The sequence below is a fragment of the Gopherus evgoodei genome, unplaced genomic scaffold (genome assembly GCF_007399415.2).
Source record: "Gopherus evgoodei ecotype Sinaloan lineage unplaced genomic scaffold, rGopEvg1_v1.p scaffold_44_arrow_ctg1, whole genome shotgun sequence".
Classification (NCBI taxonomy): Eukaryota; Metazoa; Chordata; order Testudines; family Testudinidae; genus Gopherus; species Gopherus evgoodei.
This window is the reverse complement of record NW_022060065.1, coordinates 758,688-783,676: the sequence shown is the minus strand read 5'-3', so window position 1 is coordinate 783,676 and position 24,989 is coordinate 758,688. Positions and strand designations below refer to the sequence as shown.

Sequence of the window (24,989 nt, the reverse complement as noted above, 5' to 3'; positions counted from 1 at the left end):
AGTGACTTTTTATACCAAGTCTTCTCGATTTACCTCAGCTCCTCTTGAAGCTGTTCCATTGTGGATAAATAATTAAAAAGAATGATTGGACCCTAGGTCTCTCACCTGTCAGATTGAGTGCCCTAGGCACCAGGCTACAGTCATTCCTCACGTTCTCTCTCTGGACCAATGACTTCTACTGTTGATAAATATTTAAATAGTTACATACTGCATCATCTGCACTGCTTCCTGAAACTGCTGGGTTTTCTTTGGTCATCTCCCATTCAGCCTAATCTTGTTTACATTGGCCTGTACCTCTGATGCCTACTGGAATTACAATATAAAGTGATATCTCTTTTCATTAACAGCCTTTCCTTAGTCACACCAGCTATTTTACTGTAAGTATATGTGCCATAAATACAATTTTCTCATGTGGGGAGCAAGGGGTACAGTTAGAGAGAAAGGAAATGTGGCTGAATGGAAATCGGGCACAGCTAAGAAAGGAGCAAGGAGGTCAGAGTTTAAACAGTAGTCAGGTGTGGGATTTTAAAAAACCCCATGAGGAGTGCATAATGGAGGCTGGGGGAGGCTAAGCCTCCCCAAACCTTGTGCCATCAGGGGAGGGCAGTGGTGGATTTGGGGCCCATGGAAAAATCTCCCCCCTCCTTGGCCCCGGGGCAGTGGCATGATCACAGAGCTTTTCCAGTCTCAGGGCCGCTGATGGTGGAAGAAGGAGCGAGCTGAGCAGGGGACAGGACCTCAGGGGCAAGAGGTGGAGTGGGAAAAGAATGAGGGCAGGGGAAGCCGCGGAATGGGGTTGGGGCCGTACGGGGAGAGGGGCCGTATGGGGGCAGGGCCATGGTCAAAATGGGGGAGGGACCCTGGGATCAGAGCTCCAGCCAGGGCCGAACACTCTGCTGCTGCCCTGGCCAAGGCTGAGAGCTCAACCCTGCCCAGGGCTGAGTTCTCAGCCCTGCCACTGTGGCCCCAACCTAGCTCCCAGCCTCCCTCCGCCCCCTGACTGGGGCCATGGGGGGCTGAGAGCAGGGAGCATGGGCATGGTCTCGGCCGGAGGAGATGGGGTCAGAGTAGGGTGACCAGATGTCCTGATTTTTGGGTCTTTTTCTTATATAGGATCCTATTACCCCCCGCCCCCTACCCCGATTTTTCACACTTGTTATCTGGTCACCCTAGGCCAGAGACTAGGTTCCCCAAGGGGCGTGTCCCATGGAAGCTCTTTGAAGCAGGGACTGTCTTTGTTTTGTGTCTGTACAACACCCCGCACAGTGGGCTGCTGGTTTGTTTACTGGGGCTCTTAGGGCTCAGGACTAGGATGACCAGACAGCAAATGTGAAAAATGGGGAAAGGGGGAGGGGGTGGGTGAAAGGAGCCCATATAAGAAAAAGACTCCAGAAGTCAGGACTGTCCCTATGAAATCGGGACATCTGGTCACCCTACTCAGCACACAAAGAACCACCACCCCTGGAAGTACGAGCTGTCAATCTCCGCAGCTCTCTCCAGCCAAGCCACCAGGTAACCCAGCAGCCTCGGCGTAACCCCGCCCACCTCTCTCCCACAGCGCCCACCCTCCCCGCGCCTTGCCCGTAGCCTCGCTCTCAGGAGCAACGGCACGGGGAAGCCAGAGAAAAACTCGGGGCCGGCAGGCGCATGCGCCGTTTTGCCGCTTTGCTGGGCAGGTCGAGGCTCTGGGCTGCCGTTGGCGTCAGTTCCGCCCCTCCCCCGTTTCAGTGAGCCGGGCTGGAGGAGGAGGCGGAGTCGGTTCCTGGTGGGGCTGTGAGTGTCCCTGACCCGCGTCGCGTTACCCCGTCCCAGGAAGCAGCCGCCGTCTCCCTGCCCATGCCGGGCGGGGGGATTTGAATTGACACCGGGTCCTGCGGCAGAGGCTGCGCTGTGAGTGTGGACGGGACAGTTAGAGCGGTGTGGGCGCCTGGGTGGGCTTCTGCTGGGGGCGCCAAGCGGCAGCTGCGCTCCGTTCACATCTGGGGAGTCTTGTTCCCCGGGGTCCCCCCCAACCGGGACCTTGCCCTTTTCTGCGGCCCCCTTCCTCAGTGCCCTGTCCCCTGGGGTCTGCCCCCCCCCCCAACCGGGACCTTGCCCTTTTCTGCGGCCCCCTTCCTCAGTGCCCTGTCCCCTGGGGTCTGCCCCCCCCCCAACCGGGACCTTGCCCTTTTCTGCGGCCCCCTTCCTCAGTGCCCTGTCCCCTGGGGTCTGCCCCCCCCCAACCGGGACCTTGCCCTTTTCTGCGGCCCCCTTCCTCAGTGCCCTGTCCCCTGGGGTCTGCCCCCCCCCCCAACCGGGACCTTGCCCTTTTCTGCGGCCCCCTTCCTCAGTGCGCTGTCCCTGGGGTCTGCCCCTCTCCCCAACCGGGACCTTGCCCTTTTCTGCGGCCCCCTTCCTCAGTGCCCTGTCCCCTGGGGTCTGCCCCCCCCCCAACCGGGACCTTGCCCTTTTCTGCGGCCCCCTTCCTCAGCACCCTGTCCCCTGGGGTCTGCTCCCACCCCCCCCAACCGGGACTTTGCCCTTTTCTGCGGCCCCCTTCCTCAGTGCCCTGTCCCCTGGGGTCCCAACCCCCCAACCGGGACCTTGTCCTTTTCTGCGGCCCCCTTCCTCAGTGCCCTGTCCCTGGGGTCTGCCCCCCCCCCCCAACCGGGACCTTGTCCTTTTCTGCGACCCCCTTCCTCAGTGCCCTGTCCCTGGGGTCTGCCCCCCCCAACCGGGACCTTGCCCTTTTCTGCGGCCCCCTTCCTCAGTGCCCTGTCCCCTGGGGTCTGCCCCCCCCCGGCAACCGGGACCTTGCCCTTTTCTGCGGCCCCCTTCCTCAGTGCGCTGTCCCTGGGGTCTGCCCCCCCCAACCGGGACCTTGCCCTTTTCTGCGGCCCCCTTCCTCAGTGCGCTGTCCCTGGGGTCTGCCCCCCCCAACCGGGACCTTGCCCTTTTCTGCGGCCCCCTTCCTCAGTGCCCTGTCCCCTGGGGTCCCAACCCCCCAACCGGGGCCTTGTCCTTTTCTGCGGCCCCCTTCCTCAGTGCCCTGTCCCTGAGGTCTGCCCCTCCCCCCAACCGGGACCTTGCCCTTTTCTGCGGCCCCCTTCCTCAGTGCGCTGTCCCCTGGGGTCTGTCCCCCCCCCAACCGGGACCTTGTCCTTTTCCTGCTGCCCCCTTCCTCAGTGCCCTGTCCCCTGGGGTCTGCTCCCCCCCCATTGGGACCTTGCCCTTTCCCTGTGGCCCCCTTCCTCAGTGCGCTGTCCCCTGGGGTCTGTCCCCCCCACCAACCGGGACCTTGCCCTTTTCCTGCGGCCCCCTTCCTCAGTGCGCCGTCCCTTGGGTCCCACCCCCCCAAATCAGGCTCTTGCCCTTTTCCCGCTGCCCCCTTTCTCAGCGCCCTGTCCCTTGGGGTCCCTCCCAACTGAGCCCTTGCTTTTTTCCTGCTGCCCCCTTCCTCAGCACCCTGTCCCCTAGGGTTCCCCCCTAACCGAGCCCTTGCTTTTTTCCTGCTGCCCCCTTCCTCAGCGCCCTGTCCCTGGGGTCCCCCTCTAATCTGGCCCTGGCCCTTTTCCTGCTGTCCCTTTCCTTTCTGCCCTGTCCCCTGCCTTTTCCTGGTGCGCCCCTCCCCTCCCACTGGAGCCTCTGCCTCTTTCCTGCTGGCCCCCTTTCTTGGCAACTTGTCCTCTGCTCCCTGCCAGCTGGGGCCCCTGCCCTTTTTCTTGTGCCCCTTTCATAGACTCATAGACTCTAGGACTGGAAGGGACCTCGAGAGGTCATCGAGTCCAGTCCCCTGCCCTCATGGCAGGACCAAATACTGTCTAGACCATCCCTAATAGACATTTATCTAACCTACTCTTAAATATCTCCAGCGATGGAGATTCCACAACTTTCCTAGGCAATCTATTCCAGTGTTTAACTACCCTGACAGTTAGGAACTTTTTCCTAATGTCCAACCTAAATCTCCCTTGCTGCAGTTTAAGCCCATTGCTTCTTGTTCTATCATTGGAGGCTTAGGTGAACAAGTTTTCTCCCTCCTCCTGATGACACCCTTTTAGATACCTGAAAACTGCTATCATGTCCCCTCTCAGTCTTCTCTTTTCCAAACTAAACAAACCCAATTCCTTCAGCCTTCCTTCATAGGTCATGTTCTCAAGACCTTTAATCGTTCTTGTTGCTCTTCTCTGGACCCTCTCCAATTTCTCCACATCTTTCTTGAAATGCAGTGCCCAGAACTGGACACAATACTCCAGTTGAGGCCTAACCAGCGCAGAGTAAAGCGGAAGAATGACTTCTCGTGTCTTGTTTACAACACACCTGTTAATGCATCCCAGAATCACGTTTGCTTTTTTTGCAACAGTATCACACTGTTGACTCATATTAAGCTTGTGGTCTACTATGACCCCATGATCTCTTTCTGCCATACTCCTTCCTAGACAGTCTCTTCCCATTCTGTGTGTGTGAAACTGATTGTTCCTTCCTAGGTGGAGCACTTTGCATTTATCTTTATTGAACTTCATTCATCCTGTTTACCTCAGACCATTTCTCCAATTTGTCCAGATCATTTTGAATTTTGACCCTGTCCTCCAAAGCAGCTGCAATCCCTCCCAGTTTGGTATCGTCCGCAAACTTAGTAAGCGTACTTTCTATGCCAGCATCTAAATCGTTGATGAAGATATTGAACAGAACCGGTCCCAAAACAGACCCCTGCGGAACCCCACTTGTTATACCTTTCCAGCAGGATTGGGAGCCATTAACAACTACTCTCTGAGTACGGTTATCCAGCCAGTTGTGCACCCACCTTATAGTAGCCCCATCTAAATTGTACTTTCCTAGTTTATAAGAATATCATTCGAGACCGTATCAAATGCCTTACTAAAGTCTAGGTATATCACATCCACCGCTTCTCCCTTATCCACAAGGCTCGTTATCCTATCAAAGAACGCTATCAGATTAGTTTGACACGATTTGTTCTTTACAAATCCATGCTGGCTATTCCCTATCACCTTACCACCTTCCAAGTGTTTGCAGATGATTTCTTTGATTACCTGCTCCATTATCTTCCCTGGCACAGAAGTTAAACTAACTGGTCTGTAGTTTCCTGGGTTGTTTTTATTTCCCTTTTTATAGATGGGCACTATATTTGCCCCCTTCCAGTCTTCTGGAATCTCCCCCGTCTCCCATGATTTCCCAAAGATAATAGCTAGAGGCTCAGATACCTCTTCTATTAACTCCTTGAGTATTCTAGGATGCATTTCATCAGGCCCTGGTGACTTGCAGGCATCTAACTTTTCTAAGTGATTTTTTACTTGCTCTTTTTTTATTTTCTCTTCTAAACCTACCCACTTCCCGTAAGCATTCACTATACTAGACATTCCTTCAGACTTCTCAGTGAAGACTGAAACAAAGAAGTCATTAAGCATCTCTGCCATTTCCAAGTCTCCTGTTACTGTTTCCCTCTCCTCATTGAGCAGTGGGCCTACCTTGTCCTTGGTCTTCCTCTTGCTTCTAATATATTGATAAAAAGACTTCTTGTTTCCCTTTATTCCCATAGCTAGTTTGAGTTCATTTTGTGCCTTTGCTTTTCTAATCTTGCCTCTGCATTCCTGTGTTATTTGCCCATATTCATCCTTCGTGATCTGACCTAGTTTCCATTTTTTATATGACACCTTTTTATTTTGTAGGTCACGCAAGATCTCGTGGTTAAGCCAAGGTGGTCTTTTGCCATATTTTCTATCTTTCCTAACCATCGGAATAACTTGCTTTTGGGCCCTTAATAGTGTCCCTTTGAAAAACTGCCAACTTTCTTCAGTTGTTTTTCCCCTCAGTCTTAATTCCCATGGGACCTTACCTATCAGCTCTCTGAGCTTACCAAAATCCGCCTTCCTGAAATCCATTGTGTCTATTCTGCTGTATTCCCTTCTACCCTTCCTTAGAATTGCAAACTCTATGATTTCATGATCACTTTCACCCAAGCTTCCTTCTACTTTCAAATTCTCAACAAGTTCCTCCCCATTTGTTAAAATCAAGTCTAGAACAGCTTCCCCCCTAGTAGCTTTTTCAACTTTCTGAAATAAAAAGTTGTCTGCAATGCAGTCCAGGAACTTATTAGATAGTCTGTGCCCCGCAGTGTTATTTTCCCAACATATATCTGGATAGTTGAAGTCCCCCATCACCACCAAATCTTGGGCTTTGGATGATTTTGTTAGTTGTTTGAAAAAAGCCTCATCCACCTCTTCCACCTGTTTAGGTGGCCTGTAGTAGACTCCCAGCACGACATCACCTGTGTTTTTTACCCCTTTTAGCCTAACCCAGAGACTCTCCACACTTCCGTCTCCTATGTCCATCTCCACCTTAGTCCAAGTGTGTACATTTTTAATATATAAGGCAACACCTCCTCCCTTTTTCCCCTGTCTATCCTTTTCCCCTGTCACACTGCCCAGGTCCTGGCCACCGGTCTGGGGGGCTCTGCATTTTAATTTAATTTTAAATGATACTTCTTAAACATTTTAAAAACCTTATTTACTTTACATACAACAATAGTTTAGTTATATATTATAGACTTATAGAAAGAGACCTTTTTCCTTGGTGTCCCCCCCCCCAACTGCATACTTTTCCCTTTTCCTGCTGTTCCCCTTCCTTGGTGTGCTGTCCACTGCTCCCTCATGCTCTTTTTTCCTGGTGCTTTCAGTGCCCTGTCCCCTCTCTCCACCAACTGTGGTCCCTACCTTTTCCTTGGTACCCGCCACCCTTGAGGCCCTGTTCCCTGGAGTCCCTCCTGACTGGAACCCCTACCCTTTCATGAGTGCCCCCTTCTCCCAACTTAAGCAGCCTGCCCTTTCCGTAGTGCCCTCCCCCCAGGTGCCTGGGCCCTGCCCTTTAATGCCCTGTACTCCTCTTACCATTGCCCCTCCTTGTCCTGCCCTCAGTTACTTCCTGTGGGGCTTTCATCATCCCCCATACTACTCCCACCATAGTTTCCCTGCCCCCTGGACAGCAGTGGTTCTGGTCCCCTGGGGTTTGTCTGACAGCTGTAGTCCCTCCTGAATCTGAGCCACTGTGGAAAAAGTGAAATTGGCTTGTCTATTTTGTTGCCCAAGCTGAGGGCAAATGTAGGAAATAAAGAGCAAAAAGGGTGAAAACTAAGCTACAAATGTAAACATTTCCTGGACTGAATAACTCAAGGAAATCCCCTCTCCCCTGCCCAGCCTGACAGTTGGTTTACACTTAGTATGAGTACTGGTTTGTAGAATAAACAAACCATCTTTTCCTACACCATTTCCACTCTTGAGCTGCATGTTGGTATCGGTTGTTAGCTTGCCCTGGTCCTTTTCTAAAAACTCAAAGGTGGATTACAACTTCTTCTTGATTTGAACTGCCTTCACTTAAAAGTCATCAAGAACTACACTGTCAATGTTAGACAGTCAGCTGAGAGAGAAGTTGAAGTGTTTAAGTAAAAAGGAAAAAGTAATCTGTTTTAGCTTATACATTTTATTACATGGGTATCATAAAGGTCAAATGGCTGCTGCATCTAAATCACTGCTGTTCTGCACCTTGTGGGACCATTTATCACTGTGCAAAGTAGGTGTAAAATGTTGTCATTCTGATTTGGAAATGTTTTACACCCACTTTGCACAGTGATAAATGGTTCTACAAGGTGTACCACAGAGAAGGAATGGCAAATCTAAGGTAAGCTGTAGTGCTTCAGTGTAGACACTATCTACTCTAACAGGACACCAATGGCTGTCTGCACTGGGCTTTAGGTCTGTATAGCTATGTCTCTTGGGGTGGTGTGTATTTTTCACACTCCTTACAAATTTAGCTATACCAATGTAAATTTCTACTATTGACCAGGCTTAGTTGTCAAACGAAGAATACTGTACCAGTGTCTTTAGCCTGGTCTACACTAGAAAATTAAATTGGTATAACTGTGTTGCTCAGGGGCATGGAACAATGAGGTTAAATCAACCTAACCACCAGTGTAGACTGTGCTAGGTCCATGGGAAAATTTTCCAGTCAACCTAATTGCTGCCTCTCGGGAAGGTGGATTATCTACACGGATGGTAGAAGCCCTCCTGTCAACGTAGATAGTGTCTTCGCTGAAGTGTTACAGTGGCACAGGTGTAGTGTTTTAAGTGCAGACAAGCCCTTAAAATTGTGCTCTGAATGTGGATATACGGTGTTAAGGGACAGTATTAGTGCTGTCCAGTGGCAGTTAATATAAGCTGACCTCACATAATGGTTTTAATGCATATTTAACAGAGCCGGTATAACTTTCTCAAAACAGAATAATTTGCTTGAGTACATAAACTTAATATCAGAAAGTAGTTTTTCAAACTACCCAGCGCACATTTGGGTGTTCTATAAAGTAATAATAGAAATATCCTTTTTTTTCGCTCCAGCATATGTTGTGGTTGCAACTCCAGGTCCTACCTGGATTTGGGTTAAGAATGTAAGAATTGTCGTACTAGGTCAGACAAATGGTCCATAGCCTGGTATCTTGTCTCTAACAGACAACAGTGCCGGAACTTCATGGAGAGTGTACAGAACAGGGCAAATTTGGAGAGCTCCATCCCTATTTTTCCCTCCTGGCTTCTGGCAGTTAGAGGTTTAGGGTTGCTCTAAGCATCTGGTTGTATTCTTGAACACCTTGGCTAATAGTCATTAATAGACTTATCCTCTATGAACTTAAGCTAGTTCTTTTCTGAACCCAGTTAAACTTTTGACCATCACAGCGTCCCATGGCAATGAGTTCAATAGGTTAATTGTGCATAGTATGGAAAAATACTTCCTCTTGTTTGAATTAAATCTGCTGCCTATTAAATTAATAGGGTGACCCCTGGTTTTTATATTATAGGAAAGGGTAAATGGCACTTCTCTGTTCACTTTTTCAACACCATTCATGATTTTATAGACCTCTAGATCAGGGGTAGGCAAGCTATGGCATGCGAGCTGATTTTCAGTGGCACTCTCACTGCCCAGGTCCTGGCCACCGGTCTGGGCGGCTCTGCATTTTAATTTAATTTTAAATGAAACTTCTTAAACATTTTAAAAACCTAATTAACTTTACATACAACAATAGTTTAGTTATATATTATAGACTTATAGAAAGAGACCTTTTAAAAACTTTAAAATGTATTACTGGCATGCAAAACTTTAAATTAGAGTGAATAAATGAAGACTCAGCACACTATTTGTGAAAGGCTGCCGACCCCTGCTCTAGATCATATCATATAATTGAAAATAATTGCTGTGGGCACTACTTCAGGCTCTTACATGATTTGTGAGCATGAGTCTCCCCTTCACTTGCCCCCTCTCCAAGTTTTTAGAGCATGAACTTGTGAGGTGCTTCAGATCATCATTTCCTTTTGTGGGTGCTTAGTTTGTCAAGAGATGCTGAGCACCTTTCAGGATCAAGAATTGAGTTTAGTGATGACTAAGGGTATGTCTACACTACCTGCCAGATCGGCGGGTAGTGATCAATCTATTGGGGATCAATTTATTGCGTCTAGTGTAGACGCGATAAAATCAATCCCCAATCGCTCTGCCGTCGACTCCGGAACTCCACCACGGCGAGAGGCAGAAGCAGAGTTGATGGGGGAGTGGCAGCGGCTGACTTGCTGCTGTCCTCACAGCCAGGTAAATCGACCTAAGATACGCCGACTTCAGCTACGCTATTCGTGTATCTTAGGTCGACTCCCCCACTGGTGTAGACCTAGCCCAAGTTAACTCTCCTCCCCCCCCTGAGAAACAAAGAAAAAAACCCAGAGTGTTGCAGAAGTAATTAGATTAGTTAGAGGGCAGTAATTTTCCACTTTTTCACCCAAATAAATCTTTAGGATAACATAACTGTAGTCTCTAAAGGCACAGCTCTCTAAACAATTTTATTGTTTGTAAGATGTATTGACTAGAAATTTTGCAGTCTATATGATAAGTTTCAGGATTGCAACTCTCACTCTGAAGCCTACAGTGTGTCTGAGTCAACGTGAAGCGATGGAAATGTCTACAAATATGGTTGAGAGCTCTTTTTGTTTAGAATATCACCAGGTTCAATCATCATTGGGATTCATGGTCTGTTACTGTCCAATTTTTAAGTTAAGTCATTTTGAGATCTTGTGTGCTGTACAGCTGCATTGAGGCACGCATATATTCCAGGCCAAGTGTCATAGACAATTGTGATATCAGAACTAACTTAAAAAACAACGAGGAGTCCTTGTGGCACCTTAGAGACTAACACATTTATTTGGGCATAAGCTTTTGTGGGCTAAAACCCATTTCATCAGATTCATGAAGTGGAAAATACAGTAGGCAGGTTTAAATACACAGCACATGAAAAGATGGGAGTTTCCTCACCAAGTGGGGGGTCAGTACTAACAAGTCAATTCAGTTAAAGGTGGAAGTGGGCTATTTTCAACAGTTGAGAAGAAGAGGTGAATACCAGGGGAGGGAAAAATGACTTTTGTAGTGCTAATGAGGCCAGTGTAATCAAGGTGGCCCATTTCAAACAGTTGACAAGAAGGTGTGAGTATCAGCAGGGGGAAATTAGTTTTTGCTAATCCCATCCAGTCCCAATCTTTATTCAGGCCTAATTTGATGGTGTCCAGTTGGCAGATTAATTTCAGTTCTGCAGTTTCTTGTGGGAGTCTGTTTTTGAAGTTTTTGTTGTTGAAGAATTGCCACTTCTAAGTCTGTTGTTGAGTGTCCAGGGAGATTGAAGTGTTCTACTGGTTTTTGAATGTTATAATTCTTGATGTCTGATTTGTGTCCATTTAATCTTTTGCGTAGAGACTGTCCGGTTTGGCCAATGTACATGGCAGAGTGGCGTTGCTGGCACATAATGGCATATGTCACATTGGTAGATATGCAGGTGAACAAGCCCCTGATGTGGCTCATATGATTAGATTGTATGATGGTGTCCCTTGAATAGATATGCAGACAGAGTTGACAACGGGGTTTATTACAGGGATTGGTTCCTGGGTAAGTGTTTTTGTTGTGTCGTGTGTAGTTCCTGGTAAGTATTTGCTTCAGGTTAGGGGTGCTGTCTGTAAGCGAGAACTGGCCTGTCTCCCAATGTCTGTGAGAGTGAGAGATCATCCTTCAGGATAGGTTGTAGATCAGAGGTAGGCAACCTATGGCACGTGTGCCGAAGGCGGCACGCAAGCTGATTTTCAGTGACGCTCACACTGCCGGGGTCCTGACCGCCGGGGTCCTGACCACCGGTCTCGGGGGCTCTGCATTTTAATTTAATTTTAAATGAAGCTTCTTAAACATTTTTAAAAACTTATTTACTTTACATACAACAGTAGTTTCGTTATATATTATAGAATTATAGAAAAAGACCTTCTAAAAACATTAAAATGTATTACTGGCACATGGAACCTTAAATTAGAGTGAATAAATGAAAACTCGGCACACCACTTCTGAATGGTTGCCAACCCCTGTTGTAGATTCTTGATGATGTGCTGGAGAGGTTTTAGTTGGGGGGCTGTAGGTGATGGCTAGTGGCATTCTGTTACTTTCTTTGTTGGGCCTGTCCTGTAGTAGGTGACTTCTGGGTACCCTTCTGGCTTTCTTAATCTGTTTCTTCAGCTAACTCAGTCAGTCATCACCCTACTCTACAGCAAACTTGCATGCAACAGCCTCATTGGTTGTCTGAGGGAGACTGCACATATGGTGGATTACTTGGCCTAACTGCTGCCCTTGTGTGACAGCATGGACTTTCAGTAGTTGAATAAAATTATCAAAGCTAAAATGTAATGTTTGAGTTCTAGAATAATCTTTGTGATGTACTTGGGTTCTCCTGCACACTGTTGCAGTAGTGCACATCTTTTAAATTGTTTTATACATACATGATCACTGCTTCTGTTTTTGCTTTACTTTGGCACTTGTAAGCTCTTTAGGCCGGACCTGTGTCTTTGTATGCGTTTCAATAGTACTTAGCCCAATGGGGCTCTAATCCTGATGGGGGCAAGTAATATGAATATTAAATATAAAATCAGTATTTCTCTTCAATTATTGCAGTGTTTCAACATGTCTTAAGGATACTGTTACATAAATTTGATATTAACCATGTTATGTAAGATTTGATTTGTAAATAAATTTATGGGGCATTTTAGCCCTCAGCTCCAAAAAGGAAGATCTTATTTAAACTTTTTGAATTCTTGAATAGTTATAATCTTTGTACTCAGAAGTTGATGAAAAACAATCTTGCTTCTTAATTTCTACATTGTTTTGTTTTTTTGTGAGCTCTTCAAGTCTTTTATGTTAATGTTTTTTAAAACAGTGCAATGGCTGCACCAGCATGTCACTAAGATTACCCCTTTTATGTGTTCAGTTTATCTTTGGCAATAGACAGCATAAGATTGCTGCAGAATTAGCAGAAAGAGGAAAGTAAAGCAGAGTATGGTCCCTGCTATAGGGGTAGTTTAATTTGTAGTGATGTGGTGGTAAAACAGCAATATCTGGAGTCACTTTGAGAGAGTTTGTAACATACATATGGGGATCCGAAAGTGTTCAGCGTTAAAGTTCCTGTTGGAGTCAGCCAGCGCTCAGATAACAGAAAATGTGTGGCATAAAATATGGACAAACAGAAATAAAATCATGTCAGATGGCAAGTATTTTTAGGGTTAGAGTTTCCATTATTAAACTATTTTGCAGGTTTTAGTATCTTTACCATTTCAAATTATGTTGGAATGAAATTTGTAAAGGAGGTGCTAAGTCAGGATACCAACTTTTTTGTATTGCCCTAGGTTAATTTATCTTGCTTTTACCTATGTTGAAATGTCTGATAAACTCTGATTATATCTTGTTGTATAATAAACAGTAAGATTCCCTCTTTGGAAAGAAGGTTGACAGTACTGGATATGATTCTTTTTCAACCCCCTGGAGACATTTGTAACACATGACATCCTTTACCCTTTCTTCCTTTACCTTTGTCCCTTTCTCTACAGTTCTTTCATTTTATTTCCTCAGACATATAAAACTGTAATGGCGGGATGGGGGAAATGCAAAACGTGTAGGTAATGCCATTCTTTTGCAGCAGAGGCAGCATTTTAGGAAAGTCTGCTTTTTGAAATATTTCTGCATGTATTTTTGTCATTCTTGAAGTTGAGTTAAAAATTTGTTTAATATTGTCCATAGCTGATCTCCACTCCTATCTTCTTGCCAGTCTTTGCTCCTTCAAACAACTAGCTTATGGAATGGAAAACAGTTTTGAATAATGCATGTAATTGTTGCCAGTGGTAGTACTTGCATAGATAACACTTATTAATTTCAGCCGAGAGCCTGCAATCATTAATGCAAATGCCCTGTTTTATGTGAGTAATCTCTGTGTAGTCAATGGAACTACTCATATGCTTAATGTCAAGCATATGCATAAGTGTTTGCAAGATTAGGCTCTAAATTAAACATGGTAACCCATTAAGGGGTAACAAACCAGGCAAGGGAGTTATAGGAAGGATGAGGATAGCAACAAAGTTCATAAGTTATGCTTAGCTGCATCTTATTTATGGATTTTTATTTCTGAATGGGGGTTTTAGCTGTGCTTTGTGTGACAAAGAGTTTTAGGGTTGAGCCCTCAAAGTGCAGACTTGTGAGGGGAGGAACTTTTTTTTAAATTTTTTTTAAAGTGCCATACACTCCTCTGATGCTGTGAAAATAATTAATATTTTTTCTTTTTATTAGACTATAATTGATGCAAAATGAGTGTTCCTGACTACATGCAGTGTGCTGAGGACCATCAAACTCTCCTGGTTGTGGTCCAGCCAGTTGGGATTGTCCCTGAAGAAAACTTTTTTAGGATCTACAAACGAATTTCAACCGTGAGTCAGATTAATGTCCGTGACTCCCAGCGTGTGCTATATATCCGCTATAGACATCACTACCCTCCAGAAAACAATGAATGGGGGGATTTTCAGACTCATCGGAAAGTTGTGGGGCTCATAATCATAACAGACTGTTCCTCTGCAAAGGATTGGCCCCAAACTTTTGAAAAATTCCACCTTCAGAAGGAAATATATGGTTCTACACTCTATGATTCCCGATTGTTTGTCTTTGGGCTTCAAGAAGAGGTTGCAGAACAGCCCCGCACAGATGTGGCATTTTATCCTAGTTACGATGAATGTGAAACTGTGGAGAAGAGAATAGAAGATTTTATTGAATCTCTCTTCATTGTACTGGAATCCAAACGTCTTGACAGGGCCACTGATAAATCTGGTGACAAGATCCCACTTCTGTGTGTCCCTTTTGAAAAAAAGGACTTTGTAGGTCTGGACACTGATAGTAGGTAAGTAGCTTATTTACAACCTAACAGCTTGAAAAATTTACCAGATGCTAGCTCGAGGACTAAGCCTATTAAAGAAATGACTGTGGCACCAACACCACCTCTACCGCAAGGCCATATTTTCTAAGGGAACTTACTTTATTTATTAGTGGACTATATTTAATTTTATTACCTTGTTCATTAACTTTCAATTCATATTTCTAAATTTAATTTGTAGGACTTGTCAAATAGTTTATTAGAAAATAATTGAATAGGTTTGACAGATTCTACCTCTAGATATATTTTTGCTGAATGGAATTTGACTAGCTGTGGAACTGATGAATATTACAAATTAATTTTATATCAGGAAACTAGTAAAATTAATTTTACGTATTTTGCTGTGTAGTATCTGACTAACCCTACTTACTACATCCCTTGCTTTTGTCTTATCTTATTGTCTTCCCTCCACTTCTTTTGCATTCCTATAATAGAACCATGGTCTATCTTTGTGAATTGTCTTCAGTGTTTGTTTCCTCTCTTTCCCTTCTCTATTATCTCTTTCCTTTTCTTACTTTGTGTTCTGTTTCCTATTCTTGTGTTTTCTGACTATTCCTTTATTTCTTCTTCCACCCCCGCCCAGAAACCTTTCTCTATACTGTACATTTCTAACATCCCATCAATATTTCCCAGCCATCTCTACCCATGCCTTCCAGACATAGGGTTTGGAAGTTCTACTAGACACCTATTAGCTAGAGAAATAAACCAGCTAGCCAGAGACAGGTGTGAAAGATCTTGGGTGTTTCACTGCTCAGGGGCAAAACCCAAACGAGACGCTAACCCACACTTCTTCCAGCTGCTGTGGAAGGGGAGAATGCTGAAACTCTCTTAACAGGGTACTTAAGCTGTTCAGGGCCTCCTGTTGGTTAAATCAACATTGTGCTATTAGTGGTCTGACTAAATTTGTAGCCCACCACTAAATCTACTCTGGTGTACATGCTACAGGTTGCTGCCAAGGGTGTGTGTGTGTGTCTGCTTCTTAGTTACTCTGCATCTCCCTCACCTTTCTGGCTGGTCCTAGAAGAGTTTAACTGTATGATACTGAATTGGTGGTGTTTTGCTCAATATTGTCATGTAAGTCCATTCTTCATCCTGTGTACAGGTAGGCAAAGTCTGTAAAGTAGACACACCCATATAGACCATTCGTTACTCTGCTGAAGACTGTTGGTCTAGGGTGAACATAACCACTAGGTCAGGGCAACAGAGTTCCTATTTTTGAATAAAATAAAGAAACGTCTTTAGGAGTATTGTCTAAAAGCTTTCAACAGTATTTGTGTCGTTCCATAGCTTTAAAATAAAATACCATTAGCTGAGCCCCTTTACACGGTGTATAATGTAATGGAATACTTGTTTCCAAAAGCTAAATGTGTTACGTCGTGATGATTATAGTGCAGTCTCAGGGCCAAATGTGACCCATGATATTCTAAAATGGGAGGGAACACAAACAGCAATCAGTGCACATTTTTTTCCGTCACAGAAAGGTGTCGATCCAAGCAGACGTGCATTGTTGTATTTAACTTTCATTTGTTACATACTCTTGAAAGCGAAATAGTTCTTGGCAAGTTGCCAATGGGACCTTCCACCCCAATCCTGGTGGTGTACGTGCTTTGGACACATTGGCTTACGGTTGTTGTAGCATTTTGAGTGCTCCTACTGCCATGTGAACCTGATATAATATATTAACTCTGCAGTTAAAGTCATCCTGATTAACATGGTTTTGTTGTTAGGTTTCTGATATATTAGAGAACATACTAGTTTAAAGTTGCATGGTTTTCCATTATAAGGTTGTTTGGTTAGCTCTGCCTGGTGTTCCAGGCAGGGAGCTGGGTTGGGGTGTGGGGGGCTTATCGCACACCGCCTGCCTGGCATTCCAGCCGGGGAGCCGGCAAACTCCCAACTCAGCTCGAGCATCGGGTGAGTGAAACGGAGCAAGACCCCCACGCCACACTCCTGCTCCCCACCTAGAATACTGGGCGCAGCGGGGCAAGCCCCCGCAACCCTGCTCCCCGGCAGGAGCGCTGGGTGAGCGGAGTGGGGCAAGCTGTCACGTCCCAACCCCACTACACCCCTACCTCAGCCAAATTTCACAGTCCTCATTGGTAAGTACAGTATTAAATTGTTTAAAATTATTTAAAACTTATACTGTATATGTGTATAATCTCTTTTGTGTGGTGAAAAAAATTCCCTGGAATCTAACCTCCCACCCATTTTACATCAATTCTTATGGGGAAATTGGATACGCTTAACATCATTTTGCTTAAAATAGCATTTTTCAGGAAAATAACTACAATGTTAAGTGAGGAGTTGCTGTACCTCAGTAGCTTTTAAACTGGTTCAAGCATTGGGTGTCCTTTAACCGCAGTGTTTCTGCACTTAGCATCACCCTGTCGTTAAGAAGAAAGTAAGTATTCCAATCTGTCATAAATCTTCAATTTAAAAATTACACCAGAAAGACTTGATAAACCATAATTTCCATTTTTTTCAGTGTTATTTTGCGCTAGTGTTTTTTATTCTGTTGTAAAAAACATCTGGATTATATTTAAATTGCCCATGAAAGGTATTTAAAAAATTCTGTTCAGATTAGCATTTTGGGTAATATTTTAGCAAAATAAGATATACTGAATAGTTGGAATCTGTGGTCACTTTCTTATGCCCCTTCCAATTGGAACCCTCCAACCCCCTGCCCCGAAAATTCTTGTTTATATTTAAGTAAGATAAAGACACTTTATGCCTTTTTATTCTTTCACTACTTGAGAAAGTGAAAGATTAACAGTCCTGGCTTGATCCAGAAATGATGTAATAAGTATACCCTTTGTGGGCTTCTTTGCACAGATCTTCCAAAGCACTTTGAACCTACCCTGCAGTATTGCAGCTCTTGTAGGCTGCTTTACAGAAACTCAGGACTATCGCCTATGTTTGAACTCAGCTGAGACCATAACATTAATTTACACATTTGAGTCAGAGTATTTGAACATAGATCTTCAAAGGTGAAATGCTAGTCCAGTTTCTTCTCACTATTTATCTCACAATAAAACCTGTCTATAATGTAGCATGTTCTTTTGTATAGCGCCTGTAATTCATCAGCCAAATGGGAATCATTGTTTAAAGCCATACATTGCAACTTTATCATTTTTTTTAAACTTATAGGGAAAGATTTTTTTCTTTGCTTGAGGGTATGCACACGTGATGGTGGAGATGAGTTTAAATGATGAAAGAAAAGACTAACTTTATCGGAATGGTGAAACAAACCACGAGACGCTCTTCAGTACTTCCAGCTGCTACAAACTGATGTGGTAGGGAGAGAGAGCCCTCTTACAATGGTTGGGGTTTTTCTTCCCCCCCGAGTTAGAACTCCTGTCAGGGTTCCCTCCCCACTCTGAACTCTAGGGTACAGACATGGGGACCTGCATGAAAGACCCCCCCCCTAAGATTATTTCTACCAGCTTAGGTTAAAAACTCCCCAAGGTACCTCCCTTGTACCTTGGTTTAGGTAATGCTGCCACTACCAAGTGATTAGATAAAACTCAGGGAAAGGACCACGTGGAGTTCCTACTTTCCCCTAATATTCCTCCAAGCTCTACAGCCCCTTTCCTGGGGATGCTTGAGAATAAACAAGATGAGCGCAAACCCAACCGTGGAGTGTTTTTTTTTTTTTTTTTTTAAGACTATTAAAAAAAACCAATCAAATTAAAAAAACCAACCAGAACTTTATTAGAAAGAGAAGTTAAAAGAAGCACCTCCGTGAAATTAGAATGGAAGATAATCTCACAGGGCAATCAGATTCAAAACACAGAGGATTTCCCTCTGGGCAAAACTTTAAAGTTACTGTCAGGGACTCTAACCCCCAGATGGCAAAGTTCGTTGGCTAACCGCGAGAGAGACAGGCAACACCAGCAAGGTCCGATCAAAAGCTCTTTATTGACAAGTGCACACATCAATAGAGAGCAGCTCGTCTCCAGAGAGAACTAGCCTGCTCTTTACATCTTAGTATAAGCCTATATGGACAGTTCCATCGCATCATAAATTATTCACTGGAGCAACCCACTCCCTTTTTCTAACAACTAGAAACTAGACACTTTTAGTATACGTGTTTTACAGCATTAGGTGATTAACAATATCTTAGCAAGCACCAGAAGTTAGGAATGTAGGGGAGTTAAAACAGACAGAGAACTGAACCAAGGAGAGAAAACAGGGAGGCTGGGATTTCTTATCAGTTCTTTAAAGGAACTGTTCCTAACACAGCACAGTTGGTACTATACCAGGAATGCAGCCCCTCCCTTATCTCACTTTTTCCCAGTGCTTCGTGAGACGTGCTGCTTCTCAGTTCTTTTCCACTCAGGGATTACCCACAAACCTCTGTTACCCTGACTTTGGTCAGGTTGGCATACCTGGTTTTGTCTGCTATATCTTTATTCAGGCCTAACAATCCCCCCATTATACCTAGAGGACCATAACGGGACTCTTGGGACACATATCCATTTAACAATTGTATGGGAGAGGCTAGTAAACCATGACCCAAGGTCTGGGTGGAGGTCCTCAAAACTAAAAGTGTGATCAAGAGATACAGCATGGAAAACAACAGCAACATTCTTAATATCTTGTAAATCCTTGTCAATTAAGCCAGAGTGATTAACAGAAAAGCAACATTTTTTCCTGATACGAGCACAAGCCCCCATAATTCAGCATTCATGGCATTTAGCACACGTTTATTTTGCAAAGTCACTTCTGCAACTTCATCATCAATTTCTCGTTGCAACTTTTGGAAAGCATCTGTTAATGCATTAGCTGTTTTTTTAAACTCTGCAGAAATATTTACAATTGCTCTCTTGAGCTTAGCCACTCACAATCCAGGAATTAGTGCACGGACAAAAGAGTGGAATCCTGTTTGTCTGACAACTAAGGGATTGGGGCACTGACTATAAATCAGTTAGGTATACCAAGTGGTCTAATTTCCCAGATGTTTCGGTGAATAATCCAATCCCATGTGCATCCTCCCCATGGACCCGTCAGGATTCGGTATGTGGAAGCCCACACCCTCCGATCCAAATGCTTGGAAGGAGCACTGTAAATGTTCACACTTCCACCCAGAAAATCTCCATGACCACAGGTCAGATGGTACTTCTGATGTGTCTGTAAGGGCAGTGGGCTAAGTCTGGTACTCAGGATCACTCCGAATGGCCATCAGCTGATCATCAGGAAATCCTGAATTTCCAAACATACTAGATTCCACTGCAATGCCTTTCCAGCCTCAGTGATATTTAATACCATCTTTCCTTGGTATAGTACTATATTACATCTGTTATTTAACTATTTTCAGGTACTTTTAAAAGGCATTGACATTAATAGCATAGGAGGGGGTTACATTATTAGTCACTGGAATGGTTTCAATACAGGTAAAATTTCCAGTGGCAGAACAAACTCTTCGGGTACTTGTTATTTAAAATCGAATTAGAGAGAGCAATACATGCTGAAGGATTTATCCAGAACACATGGCACAGCCTGTAGAATAAAACCCAAAATCCAATCAATACCACATTCCCAAGCATGGGTCCCACAAAATTTTTTTTTTTTTTTTTGCCAGTGTACAATTTTTTGTTTCTTCACCAGGGTCAGTTCTTAATGTCCTTTCTAGTCAGGAATTCCTGGACTTTGGTAGTTTCAGTGGAGCAAGTGTTCCTTCTTTTTTTACAAAACAGTCGTGGTGCAGCATCCTACAGGGAAGAGGTTACTAGCACATCACCCTGTAATGGTTTTGCTTTTTCTAGAAAAATTCAAAGGCACAATAGATATGTCAGTGGATAAGGGAGAGGTTACTAGCACTTCACCTTGTACTTTTTCCCTGCGGTCCAGAAGGCACAGTAGAGCTAAAAGGAGAAACAGGCTAATCATCAGTAGGAGAATTCTCCCGAGGTGGAGGGGTCTTTTTGCAGTGAGAATCTTGGGTCCGAGGAGTCAATTTTTGGCACTTCACAGCGGTGTTGGTAGTCAGCAGGGCTTAATAACGGCCTTTCCAGCATGGAGCCAAAGCAGTCTTTTGCTGGTAGACCTCTACATCAATCCAGTTTTCTTGTTCCAAGGAGTGGCAGGGCTGCTAGGGTCTTTGGGTAGCACTTCTTTACCTGTGAGAAAAGAAACCTAACACATTTCATTAGTGCCTGGCAGTGTTTTGCAGATCTCATAGCTGTTTGGGCATATTCAAGCCCTCCTTTTCCTGCTTGTTAGCCAAGTCTTGACTGTGAATTGAGTCAGTGTCCTATCTATAGCCTGAACTTGCTATTTTTTTTTTTCCAGTTAACTTATTCTGTTCTTTGTTCTTCTTACCTTCTTGGCTTCTTTTACCCTACAAAGGAAACTTCCACTTTTTACTTATACACCTTTTTCCCAACAACAAACCCATAAACATTGCCATATACAGTACATTAGTCTTATTATTCAATGTATGCTACATATACCCTTTCACTAAAATAACTTGATTACAGAACTTTGGAGCAACAAGCGAGGACAAGCACTCCCACTTTGAGGAGTTCACTCAATACAACCTTTAGGCCAATAGCTTCCCACCATCCCCAGCCCTTTGGCTAGAAATCTGAGGTAGCCAGAAGGATCCCATGTACAATACGGGGAATGGGTTAACTTTTCATGTCTTTGCTTTCGAAGACTGTTGGTATGCAAATTTTAACAACAATTTTGCAATTAACAATTTGGCCAATGAAGTTTCTTTTTCTTACTTAAGGAAATGTATTAGACTTTAGTATATTACATTTCCCTGGTTTATTTAAGCTCTTTGTATTCCAAGTTGAATAAAACAAGTATCTGCATCCCAATCCAACCCTTCTGCCTGATTCCAAACCAGACCATCCCATGAAAACACTAAACACAACAATTCCAGCCACAAGACAAACACCACAAGACAGAACATAGAACCCAAAACATAATTCCTATTGTGCAAGTAAATGCATGGTACATTGAATGCTGTTCAGCTGGCATCAGTTTTCTCTGATTATCTGAAAGACAAAAAACAGAGGTCTACCCTTTTGGGCAGTCAATCATTGCTTAAAATAGACAAATACCCTTGTTGATTTCAGGAAAAACAGAGGAATTACCCCATATTTTTTTGTATGTGTTTCATAGGCAGCCCAGGTTTCAGTAGCTCCTACCTTATCAGTTAGATAATTTGCATTAATACAGATGCTTTCTGGCTTGCTTTTTACTTTTAACTCCTGCTTTCAAACACTGAAAGAAAACATCACCACTTACAGTGCCCTTAGAGGCTAATAAAATTTCAATTACATAGCACTGTCTACATTCTTCAACTAATTCAACTAAATTGTTTATAGCCAAATGATTGCAATCCAATAATTTCTTTGCCTGAATTTATTTACAAACATTTCCAAGACATTTCAAAAGACACCAAGAACTTTTCTCTTTAGCATTTTTGCAAAGTTCAACTACTGTTCCCTCCAGCAACTACAGAGTTAACTTCTCACTCTCCCTTAAATTACTTGCTTGTCTCCCAACAGCCACTTTTATCAACTCAAATCACCATTCCAAGTAAGTCCTGGGTATTTGAAATCCACATGCTTACACTTACTTACTTCTTCCTTCCACTACACCCTCAAAATTTTCCAACCTGTTTTCCAATCTCCCTGTCTGTTGCCTGCCCGCCTGGGCCCGATCCTGCTTTTTTCACTGAACCGTCCCTTCCATAGGCACCTGCTTGTTCCACTACCAGTTTAGCTAGGAGGGTGGGCTTCTTAACTAGCCCCCACCCTTCCTTATGTCCTTTTTTTTTTTCTTTTCCTTTCTCCCATTAAACATTCTGGTAGCAATGCTAACTACTTCAGACAAACTTTTTCCTTGCATACCATCTGGATGCTCTCTAAATCTTTTTGCAATAACCTTTGCACATTGTGAGATGAAAACCATTTTAACCATCTCCTTTTCATGATCAGTTTCAGGATTCAAATTCCCATGCTTTTTAACTTCACAAATCAGTCGAGCACAAAAGTCAGAGGGATGCTTGTCTGGACTCTGAACACAAGCAGTCACCTTGCTCCAATTTGGAGTAGCCTCCACTGCATCTCTAATACCATTTAAAACAGCTTTTAAAAATCCATCCAACTTTGTCTTTTGAGCTGGATTATTGGGATTCCAATTAGGGTCAGTAATTAGCCAAGGTGCATTCAAATGACCTGCAGATTTTTCTTTTACTTTTTGTCTTTCATCTTCTGTCATGAGAGTATCTAATAACTGATTTACATTTGCCCAAGTGGGCACATGAGTGAAAAAGATTGTGCAGAACATTCTTTCCACTGCCTCAGGGTTGTCTCATAAGTGAGGCATAGTGCGCTGCCAGTTAAACAAATCTGAAGTTGCAAACAGGGTATGGGTAAAAACCATCTCATGTTCCCCAGCAATCAGTGGAACCAGATAAGTTCTCAACGAGGCTTGTAATATCAGGGGTGTCTCAGAAACATTCTCCCTCATGGAGTTAAGTAACCTAGTAGGGGTCCACAAGGGCGAGGACGAGGGCTGCTGTAATATTGGGACTGTTTGAGAAGCAGTCCCTGGCCAAGTTTGCGAAAGGCTGGCTGGAGGCTGCACACAGGGGCTGAGGCTGCCTGATACCTCTGAAGATGAGGGAACATCATTCTGAGCTCCCCCTTGATTCTCCTCTGTCCCTGAACTGTCCCTAACCTGCTTTTGAATCCTTGCACTCCACCAGACGGGGAAGAACAGGAACAAAATTGTCCTCCTCCCGGTGCAGCTCTGGGGCATATGGTGGGGGATTTTTTACAAGAGCTCTCCATACAAACAGCTTCAAAAGCTACCCGTCCCTCTATGGGTTTATAATTATACCATACAAATAAATAATCCATTTGTCCCGGCCTAAGAACAACCAAAATATCCCTTAAGGAGTTCATCCTATTTGTGGAAAAGGTTTCACCCTCCGGCCAGTCTCTAGTCGGGGACAAATGAAAGGTAAATGATGGCCATTGGATCCAACACAGATTTCTCATCTTAAATTTAACTAGACTAGCGGTCTCAGAAATCTTTTTCCAATCTCTAAGTATCAGAGACAACGGGGCGTCCCCCAGGCACTTACTGCCAACTTGTCCCATTTTTGTGAAGGGACTCTAACCCCTCTTCGTGAGACATGCTGCTTCTCAGTTCATTTCCACTCAGGGATTACCCACAAACCTCTGTTAGACTGACTTTGGTCAGGTTGGCATACCTGGTTTTGTCTGCTATATCTTTATTCAGGCCTAACATTACAAAACCAGGTATAAACCTCCCTCTTAGACAAAGGGAATCACAAGCCAAAATAAAGGTAAGCTAACACATTCCATCGCTAGTACTTACTAATACTAATGGAGTTGGATTGCTTGCTTTCTTGATCTGTCTCCGGCAAGCACACAGAACAGACAGACCGAAACCAGACAAAACCAAGCCTCCTCCCTCTCCCCGTGCGATTTGAAAGTATCTTGTCCCCTTATTGGTCCTTTTGGTCAGGTGCCAGCCATGTTACCTGAGCTTCTTAACCCTTTTCAGGTAAAAGGATTTTATGCCTCTGGTCAGAAGGGATTTTATAGTACTGTATACAGAAAGGTTGTTACCCTTCCCTCTGTATTTATGACAACTCCTTTTCTCCACTTTCATCTCTTTTTTCATGGAGACAATGAGGTGTCCTAGCTTCATATAGTTTATAGCTGCTGCTAAGGCCTGAATATTGCCCTGTCTTGATGCAAATGACTGCATTAGAATACTACCAAGTATTGCACAGAGGGATTTCATGCCTCAGTGCACTTCTGATCATTTGGTCACAGATTGTTTAATCTGTGGGAAGTTAATCTTTGCCTGCAACTCTCAAACCTGCAGTTACAGTTGAGTTGGCCTCTTGAATGAGTTATCATCTGAATGCTAGAGAGACACCCCATACCAAATGAACCCGGTAAGTATGTCGACACAGAAAATATCTCAGCTGAAATTAGTGAGTTACACATAACCAGGATGAAACATGCCAGGGTAATTTTGGTCATACCATAATGCCCAAGTACGTTCAACTGAAAGAACATTTTAAACCCCTCAATTAAATTAATATCCTTTCAGGCTAGTGTATTTCGTGCCAAACACTGTGCATTATGAGCTTGGACCATGCTAACCTGGTGACTAGGATTAGATGGCCAGGATTAGTGCAGTCATGTTTCACCCAGCTAGTAAGGGTCACATTATTATCAAGAAGTAATATTCGCTGCTGAGGTGAATGATTATTGTAACCAAACTGGCTACCTAAATGCAGTGCTTATAAACTAGGGTATGAGTCATTTCATGCTTTGTAGTCCAGAGATGCTAGATGCTGTTGAGAGGAAGGCAGAGTTGAGATCTGTGTCTTCTGGCAGTTTACTTGTGTACCTGGTAGATGATACTGTTTTCCAGGTTCTATACTAAGAGTGGTGATATCAAGGGGAACATTACAAGTAGGCTTGGCAGAACTTGATTTTTTTAAAATTTCAATGGATAAAATCTGTTTAAAAATCAAAGGGGCTAAAAATTATCAATTTTAAATTTTCCTAGTTGGGAAATTGTGAGGAAGTCAAATTTATTTGACAGACATTGAGATTCAAAAAATTAGCTTTATAGCTATTAAAACATAGATTGTCAACATCATGTCAAAATATACAAAGTAAATATC

General features: G+C 43.9%; 1 protein-coding gene across 2 annotated transcripts in view; it reads left to right on the top strand.

Annotated features, from left to right (window-relative positions):
- The first annotated feature begins 1,682 nt into the window (after positions 1-1,682).
- TRAPPC9 (trafficking protein particle complex 9) overlaps positions 1,683-24,989 on the top strand; it is a 742,651-nt gene continuing 719,344 nt past the window's right edge. The window contains exons 1-2 of one of the 2 annotated variants that reach the window (XM_030546427.1): positions 1,683-1,931; positions 13,663-14,263. In XM_030546427.1, the coding sequence (XP_030402287.1) occupies positions 13,680-14,263 (584 nt within the window). In that variant the 5' untranslated portion in view covers positions 1,683-1,931; positions 13,663-13,679. The remainder of the gene's footprint in view (positions 1,932-13,662; positions 14,264-24,989) is intronic. The other variant, XM_030546428.1, reaches the window with a different exon arrangement.